This window comes from Acomys minous, assembly GCF_964271855.1.
Source record: "Acomys minous genome assembly, chromosome: 15".
In the NCBI taxonomy this organism is placed as follows: Eukaryota; Metazoa; Chordata; class Mammalia; order Rodentia; family Muridae; genus Acomys; species Acomys minous.
Genome location: NC_140497.1, coordinates 69165443 through 69183787, shown reverse-complemented (window position 1 = coordinate 69183787; position 18345 = coordinate 69165443). Strand labels below are relative to the sequence as shown.

The 18345-nt window shown below is 33.5% G+C and overlaps 1 protein-coding gene across 3 annotated transcripts in view; it reads left to right on the top strand.

Moving 5' to 3' along the window:
• UBA6 (ubiquitin like modifier activating enzyme 6) overlaps nt 1-18345 on the top strand; it is a 62665-nt gene that overhangs the window by 13322 nt on the left and 30998 nt on the right. For all 3 annotated transcript variants that reach the window (XM_084760527.1, XM_084760528.1, XM_084760529.1), the window contains exons 6-16: nt 532-643; nt 5342-5422; nt 7077-7199; nt 7314-7437; nt 10600-10703; nt 11927-11989; nt 12963-13039; nt 13789-13855; nt 16259-16402; nt 17587-17654; nt 18059-18137. In XM_084760527.1, the coding sequence (XP_084616653.1) occupies nt 532-643; nt 5342-5422; nt 7077-7199; nt 7314-7437; nt 10600-10703; nt 11927-11989; nt 12963-13039; nt 13789-13855; nt 16259-16402; nt 17587-17654; nt 18059-18137 (1042 nt within the window). The remainder of the gene's footprint in view (nt 1-531; nt 644-5341; nt 5423-7076; nt 7200-7313; nt 7438-10599; nt 10704-11926; nt 11990-12962; nt 13040-13788; nt 13856-16258; nt 16403-17586; nt 17655-18058; nt 18138-18345) is intronic.

The following is an 18345-nucleotide window of genomic DNA, read 5'->3' as shown; positions in this document are numbered from 1 at the left end:
GTTACCTAGAAATGAATTTGACATTATTAAAGGAAGTTAAAATAACAGTATTTAGCAAAGAATGGGTTTTATTGAGACATTTTTATACATATATGCCATTATAGTTTGCTTTTATCCCCTTGCCCCACACACTGACCTTTCCAACCCTCTTCCCTTTCTGGTCCTTCATTCAGAATACACTTCCTTCTGCTTTCATGACAAATACTGCATGGCCTTTTTCTGTTGCCTTCCTTGTCCTTGACTATACTCTTTGTCTATTTGTACTCTCATGTCTAAAGGAAGTCTGTAGTATTGCTGTCATTAAGAGACTTAAGAAGCTTACAGATTAGAAGGAAAGAAGTATATGTAAGAATTGTTCAGCTTGCTAAAGAATATGATAGTATGTCTTAAGATTGTAGTTACTTGGGAAAATCAGTAAAGTTTATTTAGTTTTCATTAAAATTTCACTTGGCAAGTCCTTATACTAATTGTGTCTAACATTGAGACTGAATATAATAAATGAGCGATTAGTAAAGGCATTTATTTTTCTAGAGCTGAAGCTGTACTTCACCGTATTGCAGAACTAAATCCATATGTGCATGTGTCATCTTCCTCTACCCCTTTTGATGAAACCACAAACCTCTCCTTCTTAGAAAAATACCAGGTTAGTATTTTGTATTAAATATTATTGATAGATTTCAAGGAAATTATATAACTAGTATAACCTAATATCTTGAGGGACAGAATAAAAATGGTCAAATTAAAATAATACCTATTAAATACTGCATTTGAGAAAAAGCCCTAAGAACCCCTGAATGCTGTAAGAAGAGTATTTAGCAGTAATGTGCAGGTGAAACTCAATGGTTGTTAACAATATGCAGTTAGTTGTTTCTGCTATATCTTTTAAATTTTAATATTTAGTTGATAAACAGTAGCTTTAATATGCATTAGAGAGCTGAAAAATAAATATGAATAAATTATACTGTGGAACAAAGAAATAAGGAAAGTTTGAGCAAGAAATAAGAAACTTTAGCTTAGATGAAAAGGTTCACTTTATGACATTAGATTTCTAGCGATGGTAAAGGTCAGTATCAGGCTGACAAGATGGCTCTGTGGATAAACGACTTGCTATACAATCAGAAGCACTAGAGTTCAGATCCCCAACACCCACCCTAGGCCCCATTGCTTCCTGGCCATCCAGCCTAGTTAATTGATGAGCTTGAGGTTCAGTAGAGGCTGACTCAGTGGAAAGTGATAGGAGAAGACACCAGATACCACCTCTGGCTTACGCAGACACCTTTAAGAGTGTTTATGTATGCATGCACTGCACATAAGAAAACATTAATGTCGGAAAATTTTGACTGAGGATTTTCTAGCACCTGATGAACACAAGTTCTTAGATTAAAGGTGTGCTGGAGCCAGTACCCGACTTTATACTATTAGTGCTCTTAATATATTAGCTTGTTATGTTTCACAAATACAGAAAATACTAAGAAATAATCTATAAAAATGATCAATCAGAAACACAAATTTTAAGATACATAAGAACACAAGAAATAAGAAAACAGTGTCAGCTCCAAAACAAAAAAAAAATACTCTCTAGCATCCGATGCCAAAGAAAATAGTGATAAAATGCCTGTTAAATGAAAACAGTGGTTACAAAGAAGAACATCTAGTAAAATTTGAAGAAGTTAATGATAGTTAAGGAAAACAGCACTTAGATAAATGAAAAGTTCAACATAAAGGTCTTCGAAAAAAATTAAAATACTAAAAACAAAGAGCTAAACAAATCAGACAATTATAGTTGAGAATTTCTAACAATAAACTAAGATCAATAGTGAAAGAATATCTAAACTTAGAATCAGGCCTTCTGAAATTCAAAAAAAAGAAAGTGTGTCTAATCTCTGCATTATACTTAAAATAGATTGCTCAATAGGAAAAAGTAATTCAACTAGCTTTATAGATTACCTAAAATGCCTATCTTTCTAAGATTTTTTAAAAAATCAAAATAAGGGGAGAAAATGAAGAAATTTATTACTACCAGACTAGCCTGCCAAAAGATGCTCAAGGGAGTTCATATGCAGAAGAAAATGAGTACTATAAAGCTATTTGTAAAGAAGACACAAAAGAAAAATGAAAAGAGCCATGCCACAAAGATGAACAAGTCACATTTAAAGATGCCTCATTCGACAACTAGCAAACTGTTCAACAAAATCTTACATTACCAAGGGGGAGTGGAATGGCATTTATTTCCCATGAAGAAATGCAAACTTCAACAAATGATATTTAAAACAATAGGTGAAACGTACATCTTTAAATAATAAGTGTGAGTGGACAATATTCCCTGGTTAGATGACACAGATTGACTGAATGAAAAACAAGATTCAGTACATTAGTAGTAAACACAAAAAGTCTGAACGTGAAATGGGGAAACAGGTATTCTAGGCTTGGGAAGATAGCTTGAGTAAGAGTGTTTTCTCTTCAAGTGTAAGGACCTGAATTCAAATCCTTAGCACTAAGATAAAAGCAGGGCATGGCTTTGTCGGCACTGCAGTGGGAGGAAGACAGGTGGATTCTGAGAGCTGTCTTAGCTGCCCCAGCCATCTAGCTGAAGCAGTGAGAGACCGTGACGCAGGGTGACGTGACAATCCTCTTACAATAAAGAAAGGCACCCCAAAGTCCTCTGGCTGCCAAATGTGTGTGTGTGCACACAAACACATGCAAATACATGCTAGAAGTAAGCAGGGGTAGATGTACTTACATAGAGGAAACATAAAAACAGTGGTAAAACAGCAATAGTCATCTAATCAAGAAATCAATTCAGTAACGCCTAACAACAAACATTAGATTATAAAAACCTAAGATCCAGTACAGTGTTAAAAGAGGGCTTCAGTGCTGCAGTTTTGTCAATGGACAGGTCATCAGACACAACTAACAGCAAGCTGGCTGTGGTGACACATACCTGCAGTCCCAGTATTTGAGAGGCTAAAAAAGGAGGATTGTCACAAGCTTTAAAAAACATACTGGGTTATAAATACTCAGTATAAGGCCAACCAGCCCTACCTAATAACAGTTCTCTTTTTCAATCACACACACACACACACACACACACACACAGAGAGAGACACAAATGCAACATTGAAGTACTATAGATAGTGTAATGAGTAACAGACATTTGTAGAAAACTTCAACAAGTATAGAATATACATCCTCAGCATAAGAAACAGTCCTTAAAATATGTATTAAAACATAAAAACAAATCTTGAGACATTCTCAAAAGTTGCAAAAGTGGGAACTTAGGGCTGCGGCATAGCTGCTAGATTGCTTACCTAACATGCACAGAACTATTGAGTTTGATTGCTAGCATCAGATAACACCACATGTGAGACATGCCTGTAGTGCCGCCACGCTAGACAGAGGCAGGAGGATCATAAATTCAGTGTCATTCTTAGTCACACATTAGTAGTAGTTCAAGGCTACCTTGGACTTACATGAAACTGTGTCTCAAAGAAAAAGGGTATTGTGTGTCCTCTCTGACCACTAGGTAATAAAATGAAAAATAACATACTTCAAAAATCTCATCCAGGAAGCTGTTATTTTAAAAATGATGATGTGCTGACAAGAGTCTACAGAAAAAGAATTCTCATACCACATTAAAAGAAGTAAAAATTACGTAGTTCTGGGAAGCCATCTGAATGGTCCTCAAAATTAATAATTTTGGTGCTGGAGAAATGGCTCAGTGGCCAAGATCACTTTCTACCCTTACAGAAAACTGGATAATCAAGTCCTCACACGTCCGTGGCAGTTCACAACTTTCTGTAATTTCAGCCAAAAAAAAAAAAATCACCCTTTGCATTCACCACCACTATGCCCACAAGTGGTGCACTGGCATGCATGCAGGCAAAATATCAATGCTTTTTATTTTTTTTTAATTTAAAAGAATAACCTGTACAATCTAGGTATCCAGCTTCTGGGTATATACCCAACCTAAGTGAAATCAGCTTACCAAAGAGCTTCAGTGTCCAAGTTTATTGCAGCATTATTCAGCTTGAACATACGCAGTCAAACATAAATGCCCTTCAAGTGTGAACATAGATAAAGAAAACTTGGTTCATGAATAGGTGTGTGTGTGCATGGTGTGTGTATGTCACGTGTGCCTGTGCCTGATCTGCCTTCAAATACAGAAACATAAGTAGGTGTGAAATAAAGTGTATAAGAAGGGCTGGATTCATCAGTGCATAGTAGGTGCATATATTGATTTATAACACAGCTTACTAATATATGCAGTTTACATGATAATCTAAAATGTCAGAGTTTTAGAATGTCAAAGTTTTAGGGTGTAGGCATTATATTACATTACTTTTTACTATGACAAACTTTGCCCTTCTCCCCACCAATGCAATGCAGAAGTCTTAGACACCTGCTTGAGTATTGGGTAGTGGGTTGCTTTAAGCTAGGCAACCTACTGCTTTGCAGTAAGTAGTGAGCCTCTTATCCTGAAAGAGATGGTACATCTTGCCTTAAGTTTTTAAAACAGAAAATACAATCCTAAGAAAACAGAATGGCTCCAAGTAAAGAGTGGTCGTTTAGGACATACCTAGTAAGAATACAAAATGAGAGATCTTGGAGGGATGTTGCACTCTAGCAAGCACATCATATTTTAAGCCAACACCTGAAAATGTGCCAGTAAACTAGTATTCAACTCATGTATATAAGCACTAAGGAGAGCACAGAATCTGTCTCCACTTTGATACTTGATAGGCAAATGGCTCTCAAGAAATGATTCGACTTCTGTCAGTTAAAGTAATTATATTAAAATCTTGTTTTCACACCTATTGTACCACAGTGTTAATAAAAACTTAAGCATTGAAATTATTTGCTGTCTTAAATAATATTGTGGTTTAACTAATATTGTAAAGCAAAAGGTTATTTTGTGAACCTGTTGAGTGTAGAAATTAGACAGTTATGACCAGTATCTTTTAAAGTTGCAATTGTCACTCTCGTAGCTTAGCTGAAAGTAATGTTTTGTTGGCTAGACTAGTGATTGTAGGACAGTGACAGATAAAACTCCAACCCTCTGTTGGGAGATTGCAAACACACATAGGGTGTTAAGGTTTGCTTCTAATTTTGAGTCCTTTAGAGTAAAGGCATTTATTAAATTTGGCTATATGTTCTATGTTTTTATTTTAGTTTACTTAATCATAGAACAGAATATAATAGGGTAGTAACGTTTTTGTGGAGATAACTGATTCTTTGGCAAAATTTGAATTGGCATGCTTCTAATTAAGAAGTTAAAACTTACAAAAGTAATTGTGTACTCTCTGAATTGTGTACTGTCTGATTTTTATTTTATTCTCAACAGTGCGTAGTATTGACTGAAATGAAACTGACATTACAAAAGAAGATCAATGACTTTTGCCGTTCTCATTGCCCTCCAATTAAGGTAATATTATAATTTAATATGATACACAGTTAAGGAAGGACATATTCTTATATTACAGTTTATAGCTTTTCACTGAGTTATATATTTTTTTAAAATCTCTGTACAATCACAGTAAATTTTTTTAAAATAAACTTTATTTTTAAAGAGTTGTAAGTAGCCAAGCATTGCTGTGCAAATCTTTAATCCCAACACTAAGGAGGCAAAAGCAAGCAAGTAGATAATTTTGAGTTTCAAGGCCAGCCTAGGCCAAGCTAGGTAGTGAGATCTTGTATAAAAAAATACAACAAAGAAAACACTTATAAATAAACACACACACAGAGAGAGAGATGGGGGGAGACCAAGGTATGCACAAAATAGTCATTCTAAAGCTACAAAGCTCCACGTTGGATATTATTACCTTTTGACTATGGAATGTGTTATCGACCACTAAGAACAAAACATGACAGAACAGGAACCGTTAGCTGTATATCCTCGTTCATAACTTTGTCCATTGCCTGCATTCATTCCTTTCTCATCCTCCGATATTTATCCTTTCTTTTTCTCCTTTCTATATATTATGCCTTCCCACTGGCACATCTATTTACATTATGTACATATGTTATTATTGGCTAGATTCCTCATGAATTAGAACATGAATTTTTCTACAGAAAATATATAACCTTTCTTAATGTTATACATTTTAAATCCAACCACTGTCATGCAGATTTTGTGACTATATTTATCTTTAGAGATGAATAGATTTGTAATAGCTATAGAAATAGCTTTAAGCACAAAAAAATAATTTATTTACAGAATTTTGGGATAAAGGCAATGCCATTAGCTAACCCCGCCTAGCTGGGTGTGGTGGCATGTGCCTTTAATCCCAGCACTCCAGAGGCAGAGGCAAGCGGATTACTGTGAGTTTGAGCCCAGCCTGGTCCACAAAAGTGAGTCCAGAATAGTCAGGACTGTTAAACAGAGAAACCTTGTCTTGAAAAACCAGAAAAAAAGAAAAAAGAAAGAAAAATGCCATCATTATAAAAATTATGTACTTCTTGTAAAGCATTTGGAACTGTGTTAAGGAACATCACATGAACCTTTTGCAGCCTGGCTTACACTTTGACCTTTTCCTGTAGACTGCTCCCAGCCTAACGCTCTCTTCTAATTTCCACTAACAAAGGCTTTTGGTGAATATATGTTCGTTTTTGTTTCTGTAGAATAATATGAATTCATTCACAAACCATTAAGTAAAAATAAGTTTCTTTTTATTGAACTTGAAATTTATAAGCAAGCCTTGATTTTCATTACTAAAATAACATACAGTATGGTACTTCTAATTTTATGGTGTCAGATACCCCCTCACCAAATACCACATTTCTTTCCTTTTTTCTGTTCTTGATTTTTCAAGACAGGAGTTGTCTGTATAATAGCAAGCTCTGCCTGTCTCTGCCCCCTAACTGCTGCGATGAAAGACCTGCTCCACCATGCCTGGCAATACCACATTTCTTGATTCCCAAGCTGATCTTTATTTATTTAGAAGATTCATTCTATACATGAATAATGTTACATTTCAAGTAATATACTTTATTCTAAATGAAATTATTTTGAAATGACATAAGATAACTGAAGTGGGCTTTTTTCTGTTCACATAAATAAACGTATTTTGTCTTTTCAGTTTATAAGTGCAGACGTACATGGAATTTGGTCCAGGTTGTTTTGTGATTTTGGTGACGAATTTGAAGTTTCGGATACAACAGGAGAAGAACCAAAAGAAATTTTCATTTCAAACATAACGCAAGTATGACTATAGTAATTAATTTAAATAAAATTGTTAGAGTTTAGGAATGCTAATTTTTCATATTTATAGGCTATTATTTTTAAATGGTTTTTAATAGAGTACTCTGATTTTTAGGCTAATCCAGGCATTGTCACTTGCCTTGAAAATCGTCCTCACAAGCTTGAGACAGGACAGTTCCTAACATTTCGAGAAGTTAATGGAATGACAGGCTTAAATGGATCCATACTACAGATAACTGGTAAGTTTATATGTTTTACTAATTCGCTTCTAGCTATTTAACATATGTATAATCATACACTTTATTTAGTGTTTAGACACATCACCTCAGATTGACCTGATTCACATCTCTTAGCCTCAAGTCATTGTATTCAAGGAAGGACATACTAAATAATAATAATTATTATTGTTATTATTATTATTATTATTACAAAGAAGAAAGTAAAGTAAAGAAATACACTATGAGAAAATCCAAGTTGAAATTCCAAATCTTAACATATTTAAGAAGACAGGTATGAAAAATGGTAGGTGAACAAAAATTTCTGTTTTAACAGCCTACTTTAGGAATGTAAGGCGTGGCTAGGTTATAGAGAATATATGTAGTTCAGGCTGATAAAGGAGCTGGCAGTGAAGCAGTGAATGGAGATGGTCTTCAAATGTGTGCTGTGTCCAGTGGCTTGAGGAAAGCAGACAGGGTTAGCGTCTTTTTCTTTTTTCTCTTTGCCTTCTTTTTTTTTTTTTTTTTTTTTTCTTTTTCTTTGAGACAGGGTTTCTCTGTGTAGTCTTGACTGTCCTGGACTCACTTTGTAGACCAGGCTGGCCTCGAACTCACATCAATCTGCCTGCCTCTGCCTCCAGAGTGCTGGGATTAAAGGCATGAGCCACCACTGCCGGATGAGAATACTCATTTCTAAGTGGAAAGATGTTTATAATCAGGTATTATATGTGGCCCATTTGAGATAATTAATTCATATCAATATTAACTTACATATTTGTATTTTACTATTAATCTATATGTTATATTCTATATAAGTTGTACTTAAGACATAAAGGCAATGCTACACAACTTACAACTTTAACTTTGTGGCATATTTATTGAGTTAAAGGAAGATGATTCACCTATTTTAGGGCACTTGAAAAAAGTGTGGTTGCCCTAGTTGGCATGATGACCCAGTGAGTAAGGTCGTCTTTCTCCACATGCTAACCAGCATTTGTCATCATTATTGTTTGTTTTTTTTAATGAGTGTTTTAATTTGCATTTCCCTGGTGGCTAAAGATGCTGAACACTTTCTAAATTTGTATTCGCAGTTTTTATTTTCTTTAGAAAACTTATCAACTCATTGACCCATTTATTGAGTAGCAATTTTATAGATTTGTCTTGTGTTGAAATTTGTTATTCTCCATATTTGTAGTTGTGAAATCAGCTGACAGATAGCTGTTTTCTGCTCTGGGCTGGCTCCTCACCCTGCTGATAGTGTGTTTTGGTATGAAAAGTTCAGATCATAATGTTAAGGTGTTTGTATTTGTTTGGGTAAAGTTGGCTAACTTGGTAAATTGGATTATATTTGTATACATTTACAACCATATAGTGTTGGGGTGTGGTGATAAGGTCAGCTTCTTAGAGCTACCTATATAGGAAGAAGTTGCCTGATATCAAAGAATAATTTTTTTGTTTTAAAACCCATGTTTTGTTTTGTTTTGTTAACAAAAAAAAATTACTACTGGGTGAAATTTGCTTAAATTGAACTATTGTTTTAAAAGCTCTATTTTATCACTTACAGCCTTAAAACAGTTTTGTTTTATTAAAAAAAATTATTAAATAGCTAAAGTGAAACATGTTTGTTCTAGAACAGTGTATGTATATGTGTAGGTAATGTATATACATGCATATAAATAGGGTTAGAATCGAGTCCAACTTTAGATTTCCTCCCTTTCTAAAATATATATATAATAAATGTGTATATATATTATTTATATATAGCAAATAAGCTGCTTGGTGTCTGCTTACTTTTCTTTTATTTGAATGTTGATTCTTTGATCATATATTTATAAGTATTATACACTTACGGTAAGAGGAACTTACTATTTAAGTTAATTTTTTGATTATTAAATGGTTCAATAACAAAATAGATTGACAGTGAAAAGGTTCTGGCATATTCTTGGCTATTCCTCAGTAGTCAGCCACCCATCAGGAGTTTATTATGTCAGTAGGGGGGTTCCTTATGCTTTCTTACACAGAAAGTATCTACGTGTTAATACCCTTTTGCCTTTGTATCAAGTAACATGAGTTACTGATCTTTTCACATTTGTTGTAGACCATTGTAATTGTAGCTATATCATATTTCATAATATGGATGAAAATATTACCAAAGTATAAATTTAATTTGTATTTTCATATTATAAATGAGTTTTTATCTCAAACTTTGGAGCTGTTTCTTTCTCTTTAATGTGAACCATATGTTGTTTGCTAGTTTCTTACAAACCATTGATCATTTTCTTAACAGTTCCCAGGACTTTCATTCTTTTTGTTTGTTTTTTGTTTGTTTGTTTGTTTGAAGATAGGTTTTTCTCTGTGTAGCCTTGGCTGTCTGGACTCACTTTGTAGATAGGCTGACCTCAAACTTAAGTGATCTGCCTGCATCTGCCTCCCAAGTTCTGAGATTAAAGGTGTGCACCTAACTCTCCAGGATTCTTAAAAAAGGAAACTACATGAAAGTAAAGCTATACAGCAGAGTCAAAAATAAGAGTCTGACTGCTCTGGTAGTTCTATTTTCATGGTTTCATAATATGTTTCTTTTTCTATCACAAACTTTTTCAGTCTTACCACTTTTTGAGTGTTTCCAAAGATCTTTATCCTGATTTTAAAAGTAATTTTTCTCCCATGCTTTTATATATTTTTTAAGTTGGCATCTTTTGGTATTTAAAACACTTATTCATATGTTCTCTGGTGGTGGTTTTCTTCCTAAAGATATATTAAAGAATATTATTTTTCTCCATTGGTTTGAAGTTCTACCTTATTTACCACCTTTTATGTTGTCACTGTTTACTTGAATGTATTTCTCAGGCCTGCCATTTATTTCTTTTATCTATTCATATACAAGCAATAATTAGTATTAACATTAATAGGATTTTAATATATTTTAATATTTTATAGTAAGTACCTCACACTTCTTACTTTAGTCTCTGGTTTGCCTCACTTATTTCTAAGTCCCAAAGCTTACATTGGAAGAAATACTTGGTATAGCTTCCAACAGATCCCTAACATCCCTAAAAAAAGAAAAAAGATGTTTTTAGAATCTTTCTTTTATAAATGGAAAATTAAGATTTTGTGATAACATTTCTTAAAATTTAATTACATGTGTGTAATGTTTTTGTTTTGGTGTTTTGTTTTTTTTTCTTGCAGTGGTGTCACCATTTTCCTTCAGCATTGGTGATACTACAGGACTGGATCCATATTTACATGGAGGTATAGCTGTACAAGTTAAGACTCCTAAAACATTTTGCTTTGTAAGTATTTTTCAGCTTAAAAGGGTTTGTTTCCCTTAAAAAAAAAAAAATAAGGTGTTCACTTAACACAAGTTAGCTTAAAGAATAAACTGTATTTTGTAAAATTTATAACCAATTCGAAGAAAATGAAATCAACTTAGAGGCAAGCTGATGGTATAAAAATAAAAATAACAGTCTGTGCTGTCCTCTATACTGCAAAAGTTAGGCAAATGTATATAAGCTTATACAGTTTTATAACTATAATGCCTTATGTATATGATTGAGGTATGTGATTGTACCTCAAAAGAATTATATCCTAAATAATGAAAGTTTATTGTACTTATTATTTACTGCTTAAGAAAAAGAAATATTTTCAGATTATATATCAAAAGCTGTAATGCTTTATTATTTAATTATTTGTTAATTCATATTATTACTCTTTTTGACCTATTAATAAATATTATGTTTGAAATATAGCATAATTCACATTGACTATTGGTAGTGAAAGAAAACATGCTCCTAAGTAGATTGTAGACTGCATGTATCTTAGAACTAGAGTCTTATTTAGAAGTATAACGTGTCTTTACTTGTTGGACTTTTGATGATGATAATGTTGTTATAGGCAGCAGGGAGTTTTTACAAGTTCTCAGGGTTTTACCTTTATTTTTTTTTTTTTGTTCATATAAAAAAAAAAACCTAGTCTTCAAGGCTTTGTTCAAATCATTTAAGACAATTAAAATAGGCCAGCTAATCAGATCTGCTTCTGTATACTTTTTCTTGTCTCATCCCCAATTCTTAATTATTTTGTGCATCAAATAAATTTATAAGTAGTATTGTTTGGGGGGTGGTTATGTTTCAAATGTTTCTTTTCTTTGCCTTTCTGTTCTTAACCTTACACCCATACAGATTTTTAACTCAATATTTACACAAGACTTACCAGGCGTAAGCAGTCTCGGGTTACTTGATGATACTAGAACACAGTAGCTTTTACATTAGGACAAAGTTTGGATGTATAAAGATATTTTCACTAATTCTTTTGAAGTCACTATGTAGAGCAAGTGGTTTTTAATACAGTAATGAGATATTCATAAACAAATCAACTACCAACATATCAGTCCAACCTCACTCATTTTCAGCCTTGGAGAAGGAGTCTTTGATTACACTTTGATTACACTTTTCGTTTTGTTTTGTTTAACCAAATAATCAGTCAATTTTCTGTGAAATAATACTGTTTTTCCTCTTAGGAATCCCTGGAGAGGCAGATAAAACATCCAAAGTGCCTTATTGCAGATTTTAGCAAACCTGAGGTAAATGTTTACTTTTTGGGTTTGAAAGAGGCAGTGATGTGTGGTGGATGGGACTTGGTAAATGATTCAAAACTTAAAATAGGCTTATTGCTTCTAAGGTCCTACTCTTATCTCAGTATTTAGTGTTAACCTTGAAGGATTTAAAATAGGAATTCATTATATTAAAAAAGTGTTAGAATAAAATGAAATTGCACTTTAGTAATTTGCTAGCTTTGATAGGTAATTTTAGTAATAATAGAACATTAATATATTTTTCTTCTATAGCTGTGTAGTTTTATTAGACATTTGTTTATTTTATGTGCAAGGGAGGTAAGAAACAGGCAGCCAGGGTTAGATGAAGCACTTGATTGGAAGTCAGTGGTTGAGCTCAGATCATCAGGGTTGGTAGTAAGCCATTTCACTGGCCACAAAATTTTACATAGTGCAAGAACAACCTTAAGGATATATTATACTCTACTTTACATCCTAGATGATTTTTTAACGGTAAATATATTATAATGAAGTGAAAAGTTTCCAAATGTATAAACACTAGTAAAAAATATTAGTTGTTCTTTATATGTCTTTTGGAGTGGTCTTGGTTTTGGATTTAGATTTTTGAGACAGTGTTTATATAGGTCTTGCTGCCCTGGAACTCACTGTATAGACCAGGCTGACCTTGAACTCATAGAGTCTACCTGCCTCTGCCTTCTGGGTGCTGGGGCTAAACGTGTGTGTCACCACACTCAGTTGTACAAATGTTTTGTTACTGGTACTTAACTGACATTTTTTATGAATAGTTTAGTAAACACTAGTCATTTGGAAATGTTTTTTAAAATGCATTATGGTCTTGAACTCAAATCACTTAACTTTTCTAATGGCAACCATCATATTATACTCTTTATTGTATGAGTGAAACTAAATAAGAGTTAAAAAACATTTAGCCTAGTCCATAGCACTTAACAAATATCGGCCAATTTTTTTATGTTTCTAATAGGCACCTTTACAGATTCATGCAGCTATGCTTTCCTTGGACCAGTTTCAGGAAAGCTACAATCGTAAGCCAAATATCAGGTAATGCTCTTTGTTTTTAAAAATAACTGTTCTCTTTTTGTGAAAATTATGTCTCAGAAATTATAGGCTAAAAAATATGACTGACCCTCTTGTAATTACCTAGTAAGTATGCTGGACTGCATAAAGATGTCATTTAGGGTGATGTATAGGTGGAAGTGGAAAGATCGGTTTGTAAGAATGGAATCCTGGCGGGGGCGTGGTGGCGCACGCCTTTAAACCCAGCGCTCGGGAGGCAGAGGCAGGTGGATCCCTGTGAGTTCAAGGCCAGTCTGACCTACAAAGCAAGTCCAGGATAGCCAAGGCTGCACAGAGAAACCCTGTCTCGAAAAAAAAAAAGAACGGAATCCTGCATGGGAGGGTTTCATATTTGAAGACTTTAAGATCTATAGCTTTTAAAATTAAAACTTCTGTTAATTGGTGAACGGTTAATCTGTGATAATATTTTCTGGCCTGATTTAGAAATTGCAAAAAGTTTTTGCAAAAAAGAAAAAGAAAAGAAAGTTTTTTGCCTTACATGGTTAAATCTAAATCTCACATGCTGTCTTCAATGACCATGATTTTGAAGTAATATATTTATAAAACAGTTCAAACAATTACTTAGAAGGTAGCCTAAAATACATTGTTCTATATACTAGCAGATTTTCCCATTTGTGTATAAATGTATGTGTGTATCTTATGTTTTAGTTTTGAATATAACCCTGGTGGCAATTCAAAATACTTAAATTGAGTTATTTTGTTTCAAATTTTAGATGTCAGCAAGATTCAGGTGAGCTGTTGAAACTAACACAATCTGTAAGTGAAACCTTGGAAGAAAAGGTAAATATTTAAAATTATGGTTGACTATGTGATATTATTTGTTTATAACGTACATGTTCTACATATTAATATTTTTTTACATTCAGATCTCCCCTATGCTACTTACTGATTTTGTGGCAGGAATCTCTTTTATTTTGTTCTGATTTAGTTTGTGTAGAATAGCATGTGTCACTTAACAATTACTCTTTGCTTTTTCTTTTTTATTAGTGTTAGCACTGTTCCATGAAGGAAGCTACTAATTCATACAGAATTTTATATTGACAGATATTTTCGGTTCTCTTGTGAAAATACCTAGAAACATACTGCAAATTCACATAATAGATATAAATTATGATGTTTAATTTATAAGAAATTGCCTCTTTTTTGAGACAGGTTCTCACTGTATGAGCTCTCTTTGATCTAAAACTCAGCCCCAAACTCAGATCTACAAGTCTATACCTTTTAGGCTGCTGAGATTAAAGGTGTGCACCACTATGTCCAACCTTATGTATTTTCAAAGCAGCTGTACTATTATGCGCCTTCACAAGATCTGTGTCAATTTCAGTTGTACCAACCTCTTGAAAATATTATATTTCTGTTCTGATTGCAGCCTCATTATTATTTGTAAATGTATCGCATAGATTTGATCTGCATTTCACGAATGTAACAATGAACCTGAACATATTTTTATATCCACTGTGCCATTTGTACATTTTTTTGGATAAGGTCTTTTCTAATCTTTGACTATTTTTAATTAGTGATTTTATATTTTAATTATTAAGAGTTCTATAGTTATATTTATAGTTTTATGAGTCTTTTTCAAATACATGTTTTATAAATATTCTCTTATACTTAGTTTATCATGTTTTCCTCATAGCTTATACACCATTTTTTTTTCTAAAAATTTTAAGAGTTTTGCAATGAATTTTATACATGATAGGCAGGCACCTACAACAAAGCTACATCCATAACCATGAGTTTTTAACCAGGGTTTCAGAGTTCTTCTGTGCTTCTCTGAAAGTTTTATAATTTGGCAGAGTTATAGTTTCTCTAAAATGCAGTAGAACTCTGGTTCTGGGCTATGCTTTGCTGGGACACTCATCCCTTTTATTCAATCTATTTGTTCATGAATATCTGTTTAGATGTTTTTTTATCCCTTTTGGTTCAATTTTGATAGGTGATAGATGTCTAGAAAGTTATCCATTTTTTTCTAGATTTTCTAAATTATCAGTTTTTTTCATGAATATTTCCTATTCTGCATTTCAGTGTTACCTGCTATAACACCCATTTTCATCTCTAGGTTTAGTAATTCGGGTCTCCACCCTCCTTTTTATTTATTTTGGTGGTGGTATGTCAGTCTTTTATCCTCTCACAGAATCAACTCTTAGTCTCATTACTTGGCCTCTGCTTTATTAGTGTCTGATCTGCATTACTTCTAGTACCACTTCAATTTTCTTTGAGTTCGGTTTTTATCTTATCCTGCTGTTCCATATTTCTTGTGTTTTTATACATTATTATTTGGGCACCTGTTAGAACATAACGTCTTTTTCTGCTTTGTATGATGATCTTTGTGTATGATGATCTATTGGTCTTAGTCCTCCCTGTTCCTCAAGGCGAGTTGACCATAGTAGTGACGGTAACAATTCAAGAGCAAACCGGATATATAAAGTTTAAAAAAAAAAAAAAACAACCAATTGTAAATATGAATTACACCCCTAGTAATAGTAGACAAGAAATACTCTAGCAATTAGGATAAATGAGTAAAGATGTAAAAGTATTAAAAGTTAAATAATAAGAGATTGAGAGAGAAAGGATAGAAAGAAAACAAGATTTGACAGGAAAACGGGAGGTATTGGTATAGAAAATAATAATGAAGAAAAACACAAAACAACATGCTGAAGAGTTAGCAGGCAGAAGTGCTTCAGTTTCCTCCCTGAGGCTTGTCGTTTTGCAGTTTACTTGATGTAGGCAATAAGAGGGAAGCCAGGCAGTGGTGGCGCTCGCATTTAGTGCCAGCACCCAGGAGGCAGAGGCAGGTGGATATTTGTGATTTTAAGATAGCCTGGTCTACAGAGTGAGTTCCAGGACAGCCAAGCCTACATAGAGAAACCCTGTCTCAGCGAAACGAAAAAGGGGAAAGGTTTTTTTCTCTTAACTCCAGACACTCATTTTACTCTAAGTCAGAAAAGCAAAATTGAAGAGACTGGTAAATGGGAAAGAAACAAAAAGCTGCTTCAGTTAGCATGCAAAATGGTGTTTTTATCATGAGATTCAGACATTTTTAGTTAGGAAGGAAATGTAGTAGTTTGAATTGGTTTGTTTTTTAGAAATTTAAGTTTTCTTAATATTGATACTTAGTCACTGAAGTCACAGGTTCTGTGTGAATACTGTTAGTATGACCTTTGTCTGTGCTTGATGTTTCAGCCTGAAGTGAATGCTGACATTGTGCACTGGCTCTCATGGACTGCTCAAGGCTTTTTACCCCCGCTTGCTGCAGCAGTCGGGGGTGTTGCCAGCCAAGAAGTATTAAAAGCTGTTACAGGGAAGTTTTCTCCTTTGTGCCAATGGGTTAGTTTAGCATTTCTTATTTCTATACATTTTAAGTATTCCATCCATAAAATGAATGTGTTGCTAACTATAGCCTGGTGTAAATATATTAGGAAAGAAAAGGCAAGTAACTTAACTTTCTTATTGAAATTCAGAAACTTAGTTCTTTAATTGAAACTAATAGGAGCATATATTTTGTCTGTTGAGCTATAACCCAATTGCTCTCTCAAATGTATTTCCTACCACATAAGATAAATAACTAATTTTTTATGCTACAGTTTTTCTCTAGTACCATTAGCATAGCATTTTGGGTTTCATTTCTGATGTCGCCTGAAGATAGAGAATGTAGGAATGGTATATGTTTAAGAGCTGTGTAAGATAAGAGCATCACAAAAGTGATCTGTAACATAATAGAAAATGAGTGGCAAAAAGTCTACACACATTATTCAGGCCTTTTCTGTTTGAGTTGATTCTGAATATAACATTGCACCTATGCAATGCCATTGTTCTACTGCATTTAAAATAGATTGCAAGTTGATTGATGGAAGTTGATATAGTTTCAACTATTAACATCATACAAAATATAAATTATGTTATTAATATAATTATGCTACAGCAGTATAATCATTTGGTCATGTCCAAATTTTTAAAAAGTGTCTTAAATGAAAATAAGAGTAAGACTGGGTTCTTTTATGATTTATTGAATTAAATTCTTTTTGGTACTAAAATTGTTGAAATTTGTCTGCCTGCATCTTTTTCTTCTATAATTGTGTATGTGGTTAAAGATGACATAAAATATATCCAATTGAGAAAGAAGTACAAACTAGATATTTTCTTCTCAAGCTAATCAGTCATACTGCTTATTCAAATGTAACTAAAATTGAATTGAATTTACAGAGTTTTTTTATAGTCATGAAAAACAGATTTTGAAGTAAAATCTCCTCTGAAGATTAAATTAAAAAAAAAAATCAAAACTATCCTTAGGATGCATAAATGACATGAATTAAATTACATACCTTTTAGCAGTGCTTGCAGGTTTCACAGTTATTTTAAAAATATATATAATAGCCATTATCTTTCAATATTTAACATTGACTTGCCATTTTTATTATCTCTTTCCATGATTATAACTATAAAAGAAAAGCTGGGATATTTTTAATGATTTAAGTTTTAAACGTAGTTATGTTTTTAATCTTCTCTTTAAGTTGTACCTGGAAGCAGCAGACACTGTCAAATCCCTAGGCAATCCTGGGTGTGAAGAGTTTCTCCCACGGTAATGCTGAACTTCGTGTTACGTTTTCTTATTATCTCTTTAAAGAGCAGATATTTGAGCAGTTTCTTGTAAGCATGCGTCTCTCTTAGGTGTCTTTCTTCCTTTGTTTAGGGGTGGAAAGGGTTGTAGAAAACTCTTTAAGTATTTTCTGTTTTGGGCTGGGCATGGTGGTGTACACCTTTAATCCCAGCACTCGGGAGGCAGAGGCAGGCGGATCACTGTGAGTTCGAGGCCAGCCTGGTCTACAAAGCGAGTCCAGGACAGCCAAGGCTACACAGAGAAACCCTGTCTGGAAAAATTAAAAAAAAAGCATATTCTGTCTTAAAGTACAATGTGAAATTGTTATTACAGTAATGAAGTGTATTTTTTGTATCTTTCTGTTTTCTTGTTAAATGTGTCTTCAGAGGAGATAGATATGACGCCTTACGAGCCTGCATTGGAAATACACTGTGTCAGAAGCTACACAATTTGAATATCTTCTTAGTAAGTGTGAATAAAGATGAGAATAAGCAGTATGCTTACACTGTTGTTGAATGTGAAGTTGTTAAAGTCAGCTTGCTCTAAATGAGTAAGTGATCAATCATGCAGCCTCCAGAGCTAAAGTATTTACATCTGGCTCTTTACATAAAAGTTAGCCCAGTCAGGATCTGAAGAATTTATGCATTTCAAAATAAAACTTGAATGTAACAGT